Consider the following 21,495-nt stretch of genomic DNA (forward strand, 5'->3'; position numbering starts at 1 on the left):
GGCTAATCATAAAGGGTAAAAAAGGGATACCTGATGGGTCAGAGCTGAGATATTGACATGGTGCTCAACATAATGTACCCTCGGGCTGGTGCATTTTTTTTTTTCAAATTACATAAGTGCCGGCCCAGAGTAGGTAGTAAATCAACAGAATCACATGGAAGCTGAACAACTTACACTCCACAGTGATTTTTGGTTTCCAGTTGTATCAATTGCAAGTTGTTTATTCTGCTCGATTTTGACTACATAATTGTGTATTTTCCTTCATGATGATTTGTTTTCCCGAGAAAAAAAATATTTTGCTAGGTCTAAAATTGTTCTTGCATTTATGCAATGATCCACTCTTAACTCATACATATGGGTATATAAATGTTACTGTAGAACAATACATAATGCTTGCATAACATGTATACTGATGTAGGGACGTACATTCTGGGAATAGCCATATATACACACAATCCTTCTTGCACGAAGAATTGACACAAAAGGTTTTTATTTGTCTTTGAAAAAAACATTGTTATAACTTATGTCTGGCCTCATCAGGCCTTAGGTAGATTTCCTTTGACAAGAAGAATAGTGCCTTATCGTGCAAGTCAGTAAGAAGAGTGAAACTTTTGCAAAAACACACAGCTGCATATGTATTTTTAAGAACTCTATTGCATAACAGGCAGTAAAATTAAATTGTTTCATACCATTTTCTTTAAGCATTTTCAGTTCTTTGCTTAGCCCATCATTATCCTGTTGTCTCTTCTGCAAAATGTGCTCTAGAACAACAAATAAATACATATTGGGACAAATGATTTAATCTTCATACACATGATATGTAAAAGAGAAAATTAAACTGAAAATAAAACAGATATTTGCACCAAATTATTGTATTTGTGCCCTTCAGCTACTAAAGCCCAAGGAGTGCACACAAGTTTAACACTGTGATATGAAAAAAATAGTAACAAAAATATTATTAAATCATAAACATTATTATGGCATAAACATGACTGCACTATTTACCACTCAGTAATTACCGAGCTCAGTTAATTCCTTCTTTTTTATAAGCAAGTCTTCAGTCAGTTTGCGGATCTCATCATGTGCCATCTGTAGCCTCCGAGATGCTTCTTCCAAATCTCTTTCCAATTCTTCCCTTCTTTTCTTTTCTTTAGCAATCTCTTCATCAAATGTCTAAGGTACAAACCAAGTAAGTTGATGGTTTTGTGGAGTCCAAAAAAATGTGCTTGTTTTTGCATAATGGAAGAACATATAATTCTAAGAACATTTCCATACATTAAAAAGCAGTATATGATTATTCCGTTGGGCTCTCTGGTTTTAAAGCTGACCATACACTGCCAGATCAATTTGTTTTGCGAAGTTGCCAAACAAGCAGATCAGGGCCAGATTTGGCCACCCAAACTCTGGCACAAATCGGGCGAATCCGATCTTTGGCCTTGGGGCATATGAATGGATCATACATTGGGGCCTGGGGAGGCCCCTTGAAGCAGGGCTACATCAACACGCCGATGTGGCCCTTGTGTAATGGGATTTTCATATTGGTCAGATTTTCTGGTGGATGCCATACACAGGCCAATAAGCTACTGACTTTCTGGCTTCTGCTACATTGTTTCAAAAGTCAGTGCTAGGAATGCAGAAAATGTAAACATATAGCTAAATGGATTCTACTTTCATACATAATAAACTATTTACATTATTAATTACATTTTCTTTCATTTGAAAAACTAAAAACAGGTTTTGGGTGGACTCCCTTTAATAACAAATCTATGACAAAAGGAAATAAAATCAGATTTTATTGACATATAATCCATAAGAAGAGGTGTAATCATGATTGCTGGCCAACCACAGCTTTCCCCACAGTCTTCCAATTATGTTACAGTCGCCTTATAAAAAGCCAGCAGCTCACAACTTGTATGCTCACAGCAATATGTATATATCTACTCCACTAGAATAGTGAGTCCCTAGGGCTGGGACTGCCCTTTTATCTCGTATATCTATGTTGTCAAAATGATATTTATACAGACGAGACCAGTCAAATAATGGCAAATATTCACTTTAGTAGAGGTCTGGCAACATCCCAACACACCCTTTCAAATACAAAACAAAACTTGAGAGCAGAAAGTAGATGTGGAACACAAAAGCTGAAACGGATGACTTGACACGTGTGGTAAGTAATCCTCTCACTGAGTCCATGGCAGGATTCATCTTACAGAGCAGGAAAGCCTTTACTCATTCTACATGGATGTAGAATGAGCTGTATTCAGACTGTATACACAAAAATTTATTTTCTGTTAGTAATGTAATTGTGTCTACTACTTTCTTCAAGCACGATAAAACAACAACATTAAAAAAAACTGGTCTGCTCAGACATACTTTTCAGTGCTTCTTATAGAACAGAATAGTCATTCACATTTAAGTCCGTTTTAACAGAAAGCCTATTAACCCGATAAGCTTTTTTTTTTTCACCTATAGAAGAAACTGATTTAGACATGGGGAGAAAAAAAATCCACACCCAGATGCCCTTGTCAGAATCAACCCAGGACTTCAGACCCCAGAAATAAATTTGGTACATACTTAAAGTCTTAAAGACTCAGGTTTCCTAAGGGTCCAGAAACTCAAGATGTTAGATGGAACTGATTTTACAAGTCAATTCAAGAATAATATGTAGTAAATAATGCCTGCTGACACTCTTAATTGAGCCAGCAGTTTACATTTGCACCAAAACCATTCCCCAATCAGTATGTAATTCGGGCTTGTTCACACAATTAACAAGCGGGGGAAATCCTATCCAATGAGGACCAGATTTAATCCCCTGTTGGCAGATCCACATGGGTCCTGTATGTAATCTTATCATTAGCCTAAAGGCCAAATAACTAGATCAGCCCCATCTGAGCCAGCACTTGGTCAAAGCAGATCTTTTAGTGATTCATCAGCTATATTGGTAGAGAAGTATGCTGAGCGACTTAAAGGGGTGGTTCACCTTTAAAGGACATGCAAACCCCCCAAAAATTCAGTGAACTGCCTCTTTGAAATCATTAGATACCTGCCATTCTGGTTGTTAAAAGGTTAAAAACGGTAAGGCTGCAGCATCCCCGTAATCACTTATAATTCCTACTCCTAACCCACTCTGCCTTTCAGGAATTTACTTTGGCTGTTGGCTAATGAGCATGCTCAGTTCTTCTTAGCTCAGATAACTAAACACACCCTTCAGTCTAACAGCCAATGAAGAGATAGCATTGCTGGTCCCCTTAAAAAAAATCTGTCTGATACTATTTTTCCCCCCTAACCACCTCTCCTGAGCTCAGCTTAACCATTACAGTGCTCAACCCCAGCAGAACAATTTATCAATGTATGTTGTGCCTGTGTAAATCTGCATTGCATGAACTTTAGAGCATACATGTCCTGTTTGCAGATTTCAATGTTACTGATGGGTCAGAGGAAAAATGGCCGCCGGGTAGGGTTGCCACCTTTTCTGAAAAAAAAATACCGGCCTAACTATATATTTATCTTTTTTCCCTATTAATAACATTGGGATCAACCACCTTCTCCTATTCATATTCCAGTCTCTCCATCAAACACTGCCTGGTTGCAAAGGTAAACAAGACCCAAGCAACCAGATGGCTCCTGAAATTCCAAACTGGAGTGTTACTGAACCAAAAGCTAAACAAGTAAAAAAAAAAACACAAAAAAAATTGAAAACCAGTTGTACATTAACATGAACTAAAAGTTAATTTACAGATGAACAACTCCTTTAAATAAGACAGCAAAACAAAGGCAAATGATGAGCATGAATAATACAAACATATTATAGGTTAGGTTTACTGTTTAACCTTTGCTGCATGTTTTGCCATAAACCTGCGAAACGCAGTTGGTCTCTGGGATACATGATTTGATTTGCCAATGCCTCTTTTTGGCTCATATGTAGATGAGGGGAGAGGCAGCATCTCTCTCACATTCATTCACATATGCTTATGGTTGTGTGCAAGTGGTTCAGTACTCTTTTGTCATTCAAAAGGACAGCCATAACAGTTTCCAATGTATTATTGATTATGCTTGTACATAAAATAAGTATCAAGTAAAATAAATACACTTAGAGGCCCATTCATCAAAGGTCGAATTTCGAATTCATGTTAATTTTTTTTAATTTGAATATACTGTACTCACAATTAGACAGAGGTCATTTAAGATAAAATTAGAATGTCTGATATTTGATCGAATGGTTCTGAGCGAAAATTCAAATTGTATTCAATTCGTATTCAATTCGTACGAATGTCAGGAAGGCTATTAACATCAACAAATGGCTCAACGGACCTCTGCCATTGACTTGTACAGGCAGGTTTTAGGTGGTGAATAACTAGGACTGTTCCATGGTCATGGTGTGATAAATCTCACACTCGAAAATTCAAATTCGAATTTACTATTAGACCCTTGATAAATCTGCCCCATAATATCCAATATATCAAATTATAAGTGCTTGATGTACAATGAAAAAAAAAAAAAAAAAAAAAAAAAAACACATATTGGCAAAAGAATAAGTGAATAAATGTTAATACACCACTGAGTGTATGCACAAACATTTGTTGCAAACTTGTCACATAGAAAAAGCATAGTCAAACATCTATATTGGTAGGTGAAATACAGACAGACAATACTAAACTGATATATTGGTATTGGATCTATTATCCAGAATGCTTGAGACCTGGGGTTTCCTGATAAGGGATCACCACACATTAAGGGGCAGATTTATCAAAATGTGAGAAATATGAATAGAAAGTGGGTGAATTTTTCTGTGGGGATGTCTAGTGTCACATTTTCATAAATCTGCCCCTAAGACAAATAAACATTAAATAAACCCAATAAAATTGGTTGGCTATGGTAAGCTACCAATATGGATTCATGCAGCTTAGGATCAAGTACAAGGTTCTGATCTATTACTACAGAGAAATAAAAAGATTTTTTTTAAAATATGATTTGCTTAAAATGGACTATATGGGTGATGGCATTTCTGTAATTTGGAGCTTTCTGGATACGGGATCCCATACTGGTTTAAACACATATTTGTACGGTGTTTAGAAGTTTGTATGTCAGCAGCACCATTTGAATAGCTCAAAAATGTAAACTGTTATATAGTACCAATATGCATACAAGCAGTTTTTAAACCACAGACCACTGTGTATATTATTTATTAGTGATCATGCATTGTGAGAGTACCCCGAAGGAGTAAAGAAGAAGTGCTGTGAAGTTAGTGAGTTAGTTTAAGCTGACTGGTTTCTGGCATATTAGGAGTGTTACTTAATATAGGGAAACGGAAACATACAGAATGATCAGCAGTCAGTTTGCCTGAATTTTTATGGATTCCAAACAACTTCTTCCAAGGATTCTCAACAGGGGATAGCTGTGCCTTATGAAATAAATGATTTAAATGACATTAACATTAAATGTATAATTAGACTGTACAGCATATAAGAACATATTATATTTTAAATCCATTGATGTGACTATGTTATATTGGTTTGATTGTGTGAAACCTAGTAGGCCAATGAGTGGAGCTCCAGTTTTTGCTAAACCTAAGTTCCCCAGCATCCCACAAACAGCTGCAGGGCCACAGTTGGAATCAAGTATCAAAATGACCCAGTGATTTCAAGTTTTAAAAATGTCTGTATATCAATATTATAATCACAATCTCAATAATTAATGGAGATAGAAGAACTGCAATAATTGTAGGTAACATTTTAGCTTATTATAATAAAGGTATATTTATTATTCTGTCAGTTTCTCTCTAACTACAGGCAGAAATTGCCACTAGAATAGCAATTGGTTTAAATTTAATGCAGAGAAGCTTACACTTGAACTTATTCAAAGGATTGACTATCACTAGGATTTTCTTATACTATATCATTAAAATATGGTTCTTGGTAAGCACAGCAAAAGCTCTGGGGCAAAACAGTAAAGGGGTCATGAACAACCCTGAGGGCACAAGTACAAGAGCACTAAAGGGCACAAGAGGGGCCCACATGTGTGTGAATACCATTTGCATATATTGGATTAGCCTTATTTACAGTCCTTCATTTGCTCGAGAACAGGGATCCCCAACCTTTTGAACCCGTGAGCAACATTCAGATGTAAAAAGAGTTGGGGAGCAACACTAGCATGAAAAATGTTCTTTTAATAAGGGCCAAATATGGGCTGTGAATAGCCATTTGGTAGCTCCTATGTGGACAGTCAACCTACATGAGTACTCTGGCAGTACATGTGGTTTTTATGCAACAAAAGTTTGCCTCAAAATAAGGAATTCAAAAATAAGCACTTGGGATGAGCCCACTGGGAGCAACATCCAAGGGGATGGAGAGCAACATGTTGCTCACGAGTTACTGGTTGGGGGGATCACTGCTCTAGAACTACAGCTCCCTGTATTCTATCAACTGACAGAAGAAGCTGACAGTAAGTACTTTAGCAATAGACAGAAACCATTTGTGGTATAGCCCTGAAATAATGTTTCCACCCTCCATCTGCTTACAGCAGCTGTAGAGCACTGACTGTCACTCTAAAGACAACTGAAGATGATTGGCATGCCCTGCATGGATATATGCCAAGCTCCATTACCTTGCTCAGCAGGATCAGAAAAAGTGTGACTTGTCAGCTGTTGTTGAACTACAGGACTCAGCATTAACTGACAGGAGCAGCTGATAACCCATTGCATTATCAGCCTTCTTATAGCTTAACCAAATTCACTCAGATTACTTGCCTTAGTAAGAGTTTCCTTTGTGAGCTTCATAGTTTCATGTTGTTGATAAAGTTCTTCCTCTAATGTCTTATGAATTTGTTCCAGTTCCCCCTAGAACAGCAAGTTTTGGAGATTAAAGGATAAGGCCACAAAAAACAAATTAAGCTTTTTAAAAAGTAAACATAATTTTAAGCAACTTTGCAATATACATCAATTAAAAAATATACAGACTTTTCATAATTTAAATGGTTTCTGAAAGTTCCCCAAGCCTAGCCCCCTGCTGATCTCTGACTACTTTACTGAGCTGGCTACGGTTACTTTGGATCAGCAGCCAGCTGTCCTCAGTCTGCATCCTCTAAACCCCACAATTCCCTGCAGCACTAGGCACGGGAATAAAAATATGAATGCTTTAACAGACAAAAAACAGGATTTTTAATACTCACCGTTAAATCTGTTTCTCTGTAGTCGAAAGGGGGACACATGGACCGATGGGGTTAAGCTCCATCCTCCGGAAGCAGGACACTTGAATATTAAAGTGGGCGTGGCCATCCGATTTATCCTCACACACCATACACTCCTATTCAGTTTGTTCCAAAGCCGCAAACAGAAACTATAAACTTGAACCTTAACCATAACAGGCAGAACTGTAAACCAGAGTTTATTCATAAGCAACCAAATGGTAAGCTCGCCCAAGGGTGGGAAGCCCTGTATCTCCCTTTCTATTACAGAGAAACAGATTTAATGTTGAGTATTAAAAATCCTGTTTTCTCTGTTGTTTCTTTGTCGTTAACAAAGCATTCCCAGATACAGCAAAGTGGGAGCGTAATTGATTGTTATTTAGATAATTACAGATTGTAACACCTTCTGTCCGAGGAAAGCCTCGGCAGAAGAGAATGTGTAATTTAGTAAAGGTGTGAGCAGACGACCAGGTTGCCGCCCTGCAGATCACGCCATGGCCAGGAAGCTCCCACGGCCCTAGTGGAGTGGGCCTTGATTCCTTCAGGTGGTGCTTTTCCCTTGGCAGTATAGGCTTGTTTGATTGATTCTTTGATCCATCTAGAAATTGATGTTTTTGAGGCTGATTGACCCCTGCGAGGGTCAGATGGAAGGACGAACAGAGAGTGAGATTTTCGGAAGGATTTCGACCGTTCAATGTACCACCTTAGAGCCCTGACTACATCTAGGCTGTGTAGTCGGTGTTCCTTGTCATTGTTTGGTTCCGGACACAGGGACGGAACAATAATTTCTTGGTTCAAGTGGAATGCAGAGACCACTTTGGGAAGAAAACTAGGGACTAGTAGAACTGCTTTGTCTTTAAGGAAAATTATTTACAGGGGCTCGCATGATAGAGCACTTAGTTAAGATACTCTCCTGGTCGATGATATTGCCATGAGGAACACTACCTTCCAGGTATTCCATATATCAGAAACTGAACTCAGCGGTTCAAATGGAGGGTCAAGTAAGGCTTCCAGCACTAAGTTGAGATCCCATCCAGCCACAGGAGGATGGAACAGAGGCATGACATGGGCCACTTACGTATAACATCATCATTTGCCAATCAAGATTGAAATAGAACAGACAGGGCTGAGACTTGAACTTTTAGGGAGCTAAGTTTGAGACCAAGCTGTCGTTCTTGCTGTAAGAATGCTAGTACATGTGGAATATCAAGTTCCAGAATAGGAAATCCAGATTTGTTACACTAGTTGAAATAAGAGTGCCACACCCTATGATATGATTTGGATGATGAAGGCTTTCGAGTTTTTAACATGGAGCTGATGACGTCTAGACCCCGTCTCCGACATATCGATGCCTCAACAGCCATCCCATCAAAGGGAACAGTCCGGGATTGTGATGTACTATTGGCCCTTGCTGGAGAAGGTCTGGTCTGGACTCTAGCCGGACCGGCTGTGCCACTGACATCTCCTGAAGGTCGGTGAACCAGGTTCTCCGTGGCCAAAATGGGGCCACTACTATGACTGTTTGTCAATCGAGTCTGCTTGATCTTTTTGAGAACTCGTGGCAACATTGGAAGAGGAGGGAAAAACATATGCTAGGTCAAACTGCCAATGCTGTGTCATGGCATCTACCCCTGCTGCAATGGGGTCTAGATATCGAGCGAAGAATTGTTACTTTTCGATTGGATCTGGATGCCATTAGGTCGATGCTTGGCTGTCCACAGTGAACTTTGAGTTGTTTGAAAGTCTCTGGGTGAAGTTCCCATTCCCCTGGGTCTAGCTGGTTCTGACTGAGGAAGTCCGCCTTCGTGTTGTACACTCCGGGGATGTGTATTGCAGACAACTTCACTAGATTGAGCTCTCCCCAGTGAAGGATCTTTAAAGGCTGCTGCATCAGTAACTGGTAGAGTGGTAGATTTAAATAGTCTGGACAACGGCGCATCTACTAGACGGGATGCAATGGACAGTTATGGCCATGAGTGTTATTCTGCATTGGGCTGGTATGTTCTTTTTTAGGGTTTTTTAGATGTTGGTAAATCTATCCAGCCAACTGTTGGTGCATACAACAAAGATCTCTCTATTGCACCTGTCTGTAAAATGATTCCAGGGGCAGGTCTCCATATGGACCATTTATAAAAAAAAAAAAGGTTTATTTTTAGCTAAAACAGGCAGAACACATTTTCCTAAAATTTAGTTCAACACTTTTTTTTCTTTGTCGCATATTCACAACCTTCCATCACACTCTATAAAGTTAGTGATCTGAATTCAGGATAGAGCAACACGTCAAGTTGAAATTTATATTTTGCAACTTTTACACCTGATATTTTTTTTGTATTATTATAAACTATAGACACAAAAGCACATACCTGTTTGTTTAAACCGCTCAAACTTTTTAGGCGTGAATCCAATTGCTCTTCTAAAATATCCAATTTCTCCAATAAAGTTGCTCTTTCAACCAACAAGTAGGCAACTTGCTCACTGGGGCTGCTGCTGGCAATGTCATTCAAACCTTCTTGGTCCAGCATTTCCTCCACTTCCTTCAGCTGTGATTCTAAAAATACAGAAAAGAACCACACCAAAAAGAGGAATGAAAATACTGTTAAAGATGGTCAAAATGAATAGGTATGTCCACCTAAAAATTATTATTAAATATTTAACTAATAAAAGAAAACCCCTTCTTTAACATTAGTTCAATGAATAGGAATTGTGTTGAACATAGTCTTAATCACAAAAATATATATTTTTTGTTATTTCTTGAGCTAAACTGGGCAAAAATGTGAACTTAATGCTACTCCATATTTTTATCCTTGATATGTAGATATTACCAGTGCACAGATCTTCCTGCTGCATAATGGATTCCTGCTAACATGCTAATGAGAAAAAGGGGGAGGGGTCATATACCAGTAATAATTATCTACCTCAAATGGAAACATGGAGCAGCTTCAAATGCAGTGTATGCAGTGGCGTAACTATAGAGGAAGCAGACCCCGGGGAATCCAGGACCATGGGGTCGGCTTCCTCTATAGTATTAAAATCCCCACCAGCAGAGCGGGAGATGTCATGCGCATTTTTTTTGGGGGGGGGGGGCAGTTCTGTCTTGTTTAACCACTGCCTGAAGTTTTATTTACCTTGCAGTAGATTGCATAGCATAAGGGCTTGATTAGTGACACAATTATGTTTTGGGCTTCTGTACCAGCCCAAGTCAACCACAGCAGTAGAAATAAAGATTTGTGCCTCCAAAGATGCCCCAGTAGCTCCCAATCTTCTCTTCTGCTGATTCACTCCACTGCTGTCAGTTACTGAGCTTAGGGATCCACTCACAATATACAGTACACATAGAATATAAATGTCACAATACAAGGCTGATTCGTAATGAATACTGATAATTACTACATGGCAGCACAGAATCCAGTGCAACTAGTATGATAATTGAATAATCAGCCCTGTAGCATCAACTTATATGATATACATACCCTCATTTTCTGCCTGATAATTTGAGACAACCCCTAAGCTTAGCTTCTCAACAGCTGCTCAGAGCCCACTGAGAATGCGAGTGTTGCAAACACTTTCCAAGATGCTGACCCTATGGGACAAGTCCTGGATCATTGCTGCTATTGAGAAGCTAAATCTTTAGGCTGGCACAATATGTGCAGTATATAAAATGTAATTTTAAGCCATTTAGAGTTTAGTTGTCCTTTAAATTAACTTTAAATATCATTTAGAGTGTGATATCCTGAGACAATTTGCAATTAGTTCATTATTTGTGGTTTTTGAGTTATTGAGCTTTGTATTCAGCAGCTCTGCAGTTTGCAGCATTTTCGGCAATCGGGTTGCTAGGGTTCAAATTACCCTAGCAATCATGCATTGATTTGAATAAGACTGGAATATGAATAGGAGAAGGCCTGAATAGAAAGATGAGTAATAAAAAGTAGCAATAACAAAGTTTATAGCCTTACAGAGCATTTGTTTTTTAAGATGGTGTTGCTGACCTTCTGAAAAGTCAGAAGAAGGCAAATAATTCAACAATAAAAAATAAATAATAAAGGTCAATTGAAAAGTTGTTTAGAATTAGCCATTCTATAACATACTAAAAGTTAACTTAAAGGTGAACAACCCCTTTAAAAATTTGGATTATTTGGATGAAATTGAGTCTATAGGGATTCAGAGCTTTCTGGATAACAGATTTCATACCCATACTATATGCAGGTTTTTACATTAAATTTGCAAACTACCTTGTTGATGGTGCAGTTCTGCTAGTTCGGCCTTGAGTTGTATATTTTCCTTTTCAAAATCTGTTGTGAGTGCTTCCCTCTCTTCAGTAAGGCTCCGGATGTGAGCCACATAGCTTTCTACCTAGTGAGGAAGGACATGCTTCGTTAAAATGAAAGAAAGATCTGCAAAATGTTTAAAGATTTTGTAGACAATGGAGCTCATTTGCGAACCCAAACGCAGCATATAAAGTAAGGATGCACCAAATCCAGAATTCTCTTGGATGCAAATACTTAAAATCATGTGATTTTTTATCGCACAAACATGGAAGTTGAATTGTTTTACCACATGCTGCATGTGCAGCTCTCTTTGTCCCTTCCATGCATATGCAAATAAGGATTCAGATTTGCCAGAATATTTCATGGAGGAATCGAGATTCAGCCAGATCCCAAAATAGTGGATTGAAAGCATCCTTAGTGCAAAGTGCATGAAAAGGGTGCAATCATCTAATTTTTGCACTCTTCGCTTTGTTTTTTATTAATAATGTTGTGGTTGTAGTTTACCTCTTTCATTTCTTCAGCTTGTTGTTGTCTAATCTCCTCCAGCTCATTACTTGTTGTGTTTAACTTGGTTTGAATCCCCTGGTATAGAGTCCATAGAAATGTTAAGCGCTCATCAGCTGAAGCTCCAGAATGAAGTCCTTCCTCTTTAAGCTTGCAGAGTATATTTCCCAAATGCCCATGTACCTTTATTTCGGAAAGACAACAGCCACAGTTAAAAGTCACAAACTACAGAGAGATAACGCATAGTATGCATGGAGAGATATAAAATGCAATAAAGTTTCCATACTGAAAGGCTGATCCCCAGCCTATGCGACCCAACAGCACTGCATGGGTGGTACTAGCCTAAAAGATTGGTCTGCAATTTTTTTTTTTTTAAATATCTTGGAGTGAGCCCCATTTGAAAGAGGCAGAATAAGAAGGCAAATAACTATTGAAGCAAAAAATGAAGACTAGTTGAAAAGTTGCCAAGAACAAGAGTCTATAACAGTAATCCCCAACCAGTGGCTTATGAGTAAAGATGGCCATACACTGGCAGATTAAAGCTGCCGACATCAGTCCTTTAGACCGATTCGGCATCTTATTTGCCCATGTGTGGGGGCTCCCGATGGGTCCTCCCGATAGATATCAGGCCAAATATTGGCCAGTTATTGGTCAAGTTTGATTTTTTTGTACGATCCAGGACCGCATCGGCTAGTTGATGCGATCCTGCGACCCAATGGAGCCCATTCATAGTATTGTAATCCAATTGTTCGGCTCTGGGGCCGAACGTTCGGATTGGCCTGATATTGCCCAGCGGTTAGTGGGCATATCGGGTTAAGATCCACTCAAACGAGCGGATCATAGTGTATGGCCACCTTAACATGTTGCTCACCAACCCCCTTGTATGGTGCTCTCAGTGGCCTCAAAGCAGGTGATTTGGAGACAAGTTGTGGCTACATAAAACCCAGGTGTACTGTAAAAATAGGACCACCACATAGTGGCATCCCCAGGGACTTTTTTCATGCTTGTGTTGCTCCCCAACTCGATTTACATTTGAACGTGGCTCAGGAGTGCCAAGTTTGGGGACCCCTGGTCTAGAACATGCTAAAAGGTAATAAGGAGAGTTACCCCTTTAAAACAACTATACAGTCATTATTATAAATAGCATTATGAGACACCTGGTCATATTCTGAACCCCAAGGGCAGTAAGGAAAAGTTGTCATTCTTGCCATGGCAATCACTTTTTTCCTTTTTATAAAAATGAACGTAGAAAACAAGCAAACACACATATGGCAAAACTAGTACAATATCTTTATTTTGGTATTTTATTGTGCCTTCAAGAACATGCAATGCATAGATGGTCTCACAAGTCACAGATGGGCTCATTTACTAACACAAGGTTGCCAAACGAGTTGATCTTTCCCTGATATGCCCTAAGGTTCAAACAATCGGATTACAATAGGCACGGATGAGATGAGGACCGTACCAACTAGCCAATGATGTCCTCGAATGGACAGGAAAATCAAACCTGCCTGATTTTTGGTCAGATATTGGTCGGGGGGCCCCATCGGAGGGCCCGATACATGGGCAGATAAGCTCATGTTCTCAAGCAGTAATGTCCAACTTCTGTGGTACAGAGGGCCAGAATTTGTATGGACTACATGGTGGAGGGCTGATAATGGAAGCTAGTGTTGAACACTCCCTGTATGTAAACCACACCCATGTTACCACAAGAACTTTTAAGACCATACCCATATTAATGGTGGTAGCTCACAAAAAAACCAAATGCTTGGTGCTCACTGCAGGGATATCACCCATATGTGAAAAATGTAAGCCATATTAAAACAAACCCTCAAATTCATTTGCCTCTTCCTCACCTGTGGAGAACACAGCATAACCCCCCCCATCCCCAGCACACGAATAAACACCTTAGGACCCCGAACAACAATTTCTAAATACTAACAAACCCCCACCAGCCTCACCTGCCACAGGTAGCATAGGGCAGGCAGAGTATGACACACACACACAGAGCATAGGGCAGGCAAAGTATGGCACACACTGGAAGCATAGGGCAGGCAAAGTATGGCACACACTGGAAGCATAGGGCAGGCAAAGTATGGCATACACTGGGAGCATAGGGCAGGCACACACTGGGAGCATAGTGCAGGCAATGTATGGCACACATTGGAAGCATAGGGCAGGCAAAGTATGGCACACACTGGGACCATAGGGCAGGCAAAGTATGACACACACTGGGAGCTTAGGCCAGGCAAAGTATGGCACACACTGGGAGCATAGGGCAGGCAAAGTATGGCACACACTGGGAGCATAGGGCAGGCAAAGTATGGCACACACTGGGAGCATAGGGCAGGCAAAGTATGGCACACACTGGGAGCATAGGGCAGGCAAAGTATGGCACACACTGGGAGCATAGGGCAGGCAAAGTATGGCACACACTGAGAGCATAGGGCAGGCAAAGTATGGCACACACACTGGGAGCATAGGGCAGGAAAAGTATGGCACACACTGGGAGCATAGGGCAGGCAGAGTATGGCACACACAGGGAGCATAAGGCAGGCAGAGTATGGCACACACAGGGAGCATAAGGCAGGCAGAGTATGGCACACACTGGGAGCATAGGGCAGGCAGAGTATGGCACACACTGGGAGCATAGGGCAGGCAGAGTATGGCACACACTGGGAGCATAGGGCAGGCAGAGTATGGCACACACTGAGATCTTAGGGCAGGCAAAGTATGGCACACACTGGAGCATAGGGCAGGCAAAGTATGGCACACACAGGGAGCATAGGGCAGGCAAAGTATGGCACACACAGGGAGCATAGGGCAGGCAAAGTATGGCACACACTGGGAGCTTAGGCCAGGCAAAGTATGGCACACACTGGGAGCATAGGGCAGGCAGAGTATGGCACACACTGAGATCTTAGGGCAGGCAAAGTATGGCACACACTGGAGCATAGGGCAGGCAAAGTATGGCACACACAGGGAGCATAGGGCAGGCAAAGTATGGCACACACAGGGAGCATAGGGCAGGCAAAGTATGACACACACTGGGAGCTTAGGCCAGGCAAAGTATGGCACACACTGGGAGCATAGGGCAGGCAAAGTATGGCACACACTGGGAGCATAGGGCAGGCAAAGTATGGCACACACTGGGAGCATAGGGCAGGCAAAGTATGGCACACACTGAGAGCATAGGGCAGGCAAAGTATGGCACACACTGAGAGCATAGGGCAGGCAAAGTATGGCACACACACTGGGAGCATAGGGCAGGAAAAGTATGGCACACACACTGGGAGCATAGGGCAGGAAAAGTATGGCACACACACTGGGAGCATAGGGCAGGAAAAGTATGGCACACACTGGGAGCATAGGGCAGGAAAAGTATGGCACACACTGGGAGCATAGGGCAGGCAGAGTATGGCACACACAGGGAGCATAAGGCAGGCAGAGTATGGCACACACAGGGAGCATAAGGCAGGCAGAGTATGGCACACACTGGGAGCATAGGGCAGGCAGAGGATGGCACACACTGGGAGCATAGGGCAGGCAGAGTATGGCACACACTGAGATCTTAGGGCAGGCAAAGTATGGCACACACTGGAGCATAGGGCAGGCAAAGTATGGCACACACAGGGAGCATAGGGCAGGCAAAGTATGGCACACACTGGGAGCATATGGCAGGCAAAGTATGGAACACACAGGGAGCATAGGGCAGGCAAAGTATGGCACACACTGGGAGCATAGGGCAGGCAAAGTATGGCACACACTGGGAGCATAGGGCAGGCAAAGTATGGCACACACTGGGAGCATAGGGCAGGCAAAGTATGGCACACACTGGGAGCATAGGGCAGGCAAAGTATGGCACACACTGGGAGCATAGGGCAGGCAAAGTATGGCACACACTGGGAGCATAGGGCAGGCAAAGTATGGCACACACTGGGAGCATAGGGCAGGAAAAGTATGGCACACACTGGGAGCATAGGGCAGGCAAAGTATGGCACACACTGGGAGCATAGGGCAGGCAGAGTATGGCACACACAGGGAGCATAAGGCAGGCTGAGTATGGCACACACAGGGAGCATAGGGCAGGCAGAGTATGGCACACACAGGCAGCATAGAAAATGAGGATGCAGCAGGTGTGCTTCATACAGTGACACAATGCTGTTGCCCCTCCAGCATTTTGTCTGAGGCATGAACAGTACAGGGTTTTAGGGGTGTGGACAATAGAGGTGTTACAGGTATGAACAATGCAGCAGCCAGTTAAATTTGGCCACAGAAGGGGTGGTCGCGGCCAGATGCAGGCCACCGGTTGGACAACACTGGTCTAAAGGACTTGAACCAGCAGCTAAAATCTGTCCATGTATGGCAATCTTAAGCTAGATACACACAGAGCAATCTCTTCTTCAATGTTTCTGGCCCATATGTATAATTGGTTCATGTATGAGCTCTCATAACAATAGATTTGTAGTTGTACAATCCTACTATGGTGTGATCTCTCTTCTTTAACATCTATGGCCCATATGTACAGTATGATCACTGGTTCATGTATGAGACCTCAGACAACATATTTGTAGTTGTACAATCCAACTTCGATGTGCTAGCATAACAGATTCAAAATATTGTGTTGTTAATAGTACCCTGGAACTAAATGGGTGCACACTTCTATACAGTGATCCAATTAGCATCTTAACAGCCAATCTGTCAGATCATAGCTATTCAATCAAATCTAATGCCTAAAACCCACATCTAAATGTCTTGGGCATGGCTATAAAGTAAAATACAAAATAAAACCCAGGTCTCAATAAATGCAATAAGTTACTATGACACTAAGTTACTATTTTTCCCCAGTAACCCAAAGCTTTGCCCATAAAGTCAAACTGATTATGACATATATTAATGAAAGGAAAGAACTTTTCCTTTTTGTCAATTGCACCATTTTTCAGCTACTTACGGTTATGTAAACTAAAGACATAAACACTGCACCTAAAATTAGAATGTGAAGTCATAATCATAATTCCTGACTGCAGCTGGACTGCTGTACTTTAGCGTGCTAAGCAACACATTACATTTCCAATTAAGGTAATGGCACTAGCTTTCAAAAAAATTGTAAATAAAGGCTTCATTTTTGACATTAGGTGTGATCTAACAGATAGGCCTAAAAATCGTTACAGCTTATGGTAAAAGACAGACACGCAAATCGGAAAGGTCAGCAGTTTTTAAAGGAGAACTAAACCCTAAAAATGAATATGGTTAAAAATGGCATATTTTATATACCGAACTTATTGCACCAGCCTAAAGTGTCAGCTTGTTAATAGCAGCAATGATCCAGGACTTCAAACTTGTCACAGGGGGTCAACATCTGTGACACTCGCATGCTCAGTGGGCTCTGAGCAGCTGTTGAGAAGCTAAGCTTAGGGGCCGTCACTAATTATCCAGCAAAAAATGAGGTTGGTCTGTAATATAACACCAATCCAGCTTCCCATTGCATATGAAGAATGAAGGTAATTCTGCTAATCTAAACAAGCCTTAAATACTGATTTGCATGCAAGGGAAATAATGATGATATAGATGAAGTTGGACAAATATGAATAAAGAATATGCAAAGGAGCAGTAGGAACAAAACTTTTGCTCATAGCTTGTACAGAAAGTTATTCAACCCTCAACTACAGCTACAGGCTGCAAAGGCCCTGTTTATTAGCACTTTGGGCAAAGAGATTTGCGTGTTACTCCACACTTTATATGCAGAAGTAGCAGAAGGTGGGCCGGAAGTAAAAAAAACAAAAAAAACGTTGGAATGCTCCTAGCTTTTGTGTGATTCAGAAGAAGCAAATTGGGGAGAACCTGGGGGGAGCAAGGTGCTGGGCAGCCCTGGGGTTCTAGACACAAAAGAGTATTGCATGGAGCTCTAATAATTAAAGGCACAGTTTGCCCAGGTGCAGTAACCCATAGCAACCAATAAGATGTTTGCTTTTAAACTGGTGGCCAGTATATGCTTCCAGCTCAGTGGTTGCTACAGGTTATTGCACCTGGACAAATTTAGCGTCTTTTATTACTTAAAGGGATTCTGTCATCGGAAAACATGTTTTTTTTTTCAAAACGCATCAGTTAATAGTGCTACTCCAGCAGAATTCTGCACTGAAATCCATTTCTGAAAAGAGCAAACAGATTTTTTTATATTCAATTTTGAAATCTGACATGTGGCTAGACATTTTGTCAATTCCCCAGCTGCCCATAGCCATGTGACTTGTGCCTGCACTTTAGGAGAGGAATGATTTCTGGCAGGCTGGTGTTTTTCCTTCTCAATGTAACTGAAGGAGTCTCAGTGGGAGATGGGTTTTTACTATCGAATGTTGTGATCTACCAGGCAGCTGTTATCTTGTGTTAGGGAGCTGCTATCTGGTTACCTTCCCATTGTTCTTTTGTTTGGCTGCTGGGGGGGAGGGAGGGGGTGATATCATTCCAACTTGCAGTACAGCAGTAAAGAGTGACTGAAGTTTATCAGAGCACAAGTCACATGACTGGGGGCAGCTGGGAAAATGTCTAGCCCCATGTCAGATTTCAAAATTGAATATAAAAAAATCTGTTTCCTCTTTTAAGAAATGGATTTCAGTGCTGAATTCTGCTGGAGCAGCACTATTAACTGATTCATTTTGAAAAAATGTTTTTTTCCCATGACAGTATCCCTTTAACCCCAGAAGGGTCACAATTTGTGTGCCGTAAGCTCCTCTAAGCCTTACTGAATGGGCCCTTCCATCAAGGTATTCCTGTTTTGGCAACAAAAGGGGTTAAAGTGCTTACTTTGTAGGGTACAATACAGAATGATCTCTGATGCCTTAGGATAATAGCACATGGGGAGATTTGTTGCCGCATTTAAATATGCACTACTGCAGACAACAAATCTCCCCGAAATTCTTTTAATATCGGCAATAAAGTAAATCGCAGAAGGGAAATCATCTGTGGCACTTCGTTTTCTGAAGGTCACCCAAAGTTTCCTCACAAGGTCAACTCCAGAAAGCTGAAGAGATGCATATATTTAATGCAAAAGTAACAATAACAAAATCTATAGCCTCACAGAATAGGTTTCCAGCAGCTGGGATCAGTGACTAGATAACTAAAGAGCAATCAAGTTAGTTCAACCGCAATATTAAATGAAAACTAATGGCGTCTTCATTTTACTATTGATTGTTTGCATGTATGTATTACTTATTTGTAAAGTGCTGTAGGGACCCACAGCGCTGTACACTATAAAAAATTACAATATATAAAAGTAAACACTGGGAGGACAAGTAACATAATAAATACAATAAATATACACAAAGTCAGATAAGGCCATAGAGCTTCAGTACCATACAGAAAGAGAGACAGTAGGAAGGAGGTCCCTTCCCCATAGAGCTAAGTGATTATTAAATTCATCTAAAATGTAGATAAAAAAAAAAAGATTAAATGTCGTTGTTTGGTGCTTTAATAAAAAAAATAAAGAGCTTACAATAAGAAGAAAAAGACATACCTCATCCATTCTGTCTTTTTACTTCAGCACTGATTTGCCTCTTCAGCTAAATTCAATGACAGCAGGCATTACTGAAGAAAGTCACTTTTTTTCTTAAAATAATCCATAACAGGGTGCCCACAATGAGGCGATGTCAGTAGATGGACAGGAATAAATATTGGAGTTGCAAGTGGAATGGATGAAGGTAGGTGCTGCATTTGGATGATATTACAGGGTCCTGCAAGAAGAGAAAAATAAACTCATTTCTATATTATATATAGATATATATTATTTAAGTCCTTGTGTGATGCAGATTCATACCTCCCGTTATTCACATTAAAGCACAACTTTGTGTAATTCTGATAATAACTGGATCAGAGTAACAAAACCCAACTGTAAGTTGTCATACATAGTTGTACAAGCATAGCAATAACCTGGTGTTACTTCACTTGCACCAAATCCCAAACTCCTGTCTGGTGTCACTGTCAATTTCATAATCTTCCTTCTACTCATTCAGAGCATTCTATCCCTTTGCTCTCATAGACTATTCCACCCCCATGCTCTAGTAGACCATTCCGTCCCTTTGTCTCATAGAGCATTCCGCCCCCATGCTCTCATGGACCATTCCGTCCTTTTGCCCTCATAGCTATTCCATCTCTTTAATTTCAGATCATTCCAGGGTTGCCAGGTTGGTGGGTTTCCAGAAAAATTGGGCTACTAATTTAAAGCACAGGCGAGTTTTTAAAGTACAAACCAACCAAAGTATGGATTTTGTAGTACTTTTGGGCCTTTGGCTAGTTTGTACTTTGGAAACCAGCCAACGTTTTTTGTTGCCCTAATTTGCCAAGCCTGTGTCTCCCAATGCATGTTGGGTAATGTAGTTTTTGTTTAACAATTTGCTGACTACCAAGTTTAATGTAAGACTACAATACCCAGCATGCATGGGACTGTCTTGTTTAGAAGGCGGAAGTTACCAGATTTCGGGCTCTGTACCCCAGTCTCGTGTCTCTCTTAAGCATTCTTGCGTTTTCTCAGTTTCAGACAATTTTGGGGCAAAAATCTGCTGGCTACCATAATGTCTATAGGTTGACCTGTTTTCCCAATATTTATTGAAATTGTATATGAATTAGGGCCTCATTTGTTCCCTATTCCTCCTGGGGCCCCCTCTGTAGTTACGTCCCTAGTGACGGGCAAATCTGTCCCATTTTACTTCATTTTCAAATCAGTGAAAATTTAAAAAAAACGTATTTTCACATATATTTTATTTTTTTAGATTTTTTTCTCGCTGTAAATATTGTCCTATTTTTGGGCTAATTTAGAAGTGCCTCTTGGCTAGTTTGGGGCTGATTTTGAAAATTAGACATTAGTCAACCCTTGATCATTCTATCTCCTTACTTTTATGTATTATTTTATTCCCTTAGCATTCTATCCCCTTACTGTTATAGTAAGCACTACCAGCCCCCTCCTAGCTAAGCTGGCACACTCCTTATTTAAATGTCACACTACTTGTCTAACCCACTCATTCTCTGATCTATTGGTACTTACCTGGCACAATTACACGCCCAGTCTGTTGCCTGCCCGTGTGTCCTGGGAGCTCAGCAATAGACAGATCCGCCTGACTGCCTTCTCCTCCCTAGGCAGCTCCATGCAGTTGCAGACATGACCTCAGCTCAGTATGTATATTATAAGCCTCTTTCCCGGCGCATGACCCGAGCCCACATCGCATTGCTCTCGTCAGAGCTCCCTGCAGCTAAACACCCTGCAGCAGTCAGTCACTTCTCAGTCACTGCAGACTAATCCCACCATAGGGTCCCCCTGACTGTCACCGCTCACCCCACAAGGGAGGATGGTTTCCCTGTGCGTGCAAAGTTCCCCGTCCCTGTTATCCTCCCAAGCTATGCACTTGCACTGCGCCTCAGAACAACACTTTTACTTAAGCGCAGGGCACTGCCTCCCTATTTCGTGGCTCCTCCTACTTTCGGCGGTCGTCATAGCAACAGCGTAAGCACCAGCTGCTAGCCAAACTGGTGTAAGTGCCAAATACGTCCGGCTGCAACT

At 41.1% G+C, this 21,495-nt stretch overlaps 1 protein-coding gene across 2 annotated transcripts in view; it reads right to left on the minus strand.

The window, feature by feature from the left end:
* ccdc30.L (coiled-coil domain containing 30 L homeolog) overlaps positions 1-21,416 on the minus strand; it is a 63,072-nt gene extending 41,656 nt beyond the window's left edge. Inside the window, exons 1-9 of one of the 2 annotated variants that reach the window (XM_018226063.2) lie at positions 20,983-21,416; positions 19,459-19,675; positions 11,952-12,134; positions 11,412-11,532; positions 9,546-9,730; positions 6,746-6,835; positions 5,318-5,401; positions 1,020-1,173; positions 690-761 (exon numbers count right to left, since the gene is read on the minus strand). In XM_018226063.2, the coding sequence (XP_018081552.1) occupies positions 690-761; positions 1,020-1,173; positions 5,318-5,401; positions 6,746-6,835; positions 9,546-9,730; positions 11,412-11,532; positions 11,952-12,134; positions 19,459-19,467 (898 nt within the window). In that variant the 5' untranslated portion in view covers positions 19,468-19,675; positions 20,983-21,416. Of the gene's footprint in view, positions 1-689; positions 762-1,019; positions 1,174-5,317; positions 5,402-6,745; positions 6,836-7,167; positions 7,216-8,135; positions 8,770-9,545; positions 9,731-11,411; positions 11,533-11,951; positions 12,135-19,458; positions 19,676-20,982 lie in introns of those variants that run through there. The other variant, XM_018226065.2, reaches the window with a different exon arrangement.
* Positions 21,417-21,495: the final 79 nt, after the last annotated feature.

Source organism: Xenopus laevis, chromosome 7L, assembly GCF_017654675.1.
Source record: "Xenopus laevis strain J_2021 chromosome 7L, Xenopus_laevis_v10.1, whole genome shotgun sequence".
Classification (NCBI taxonomy): Eukaryota; Metazoa; Chordata; class Amphibia; order Anura; family Pipidae; genus Xenopus; species Xenopus laevis.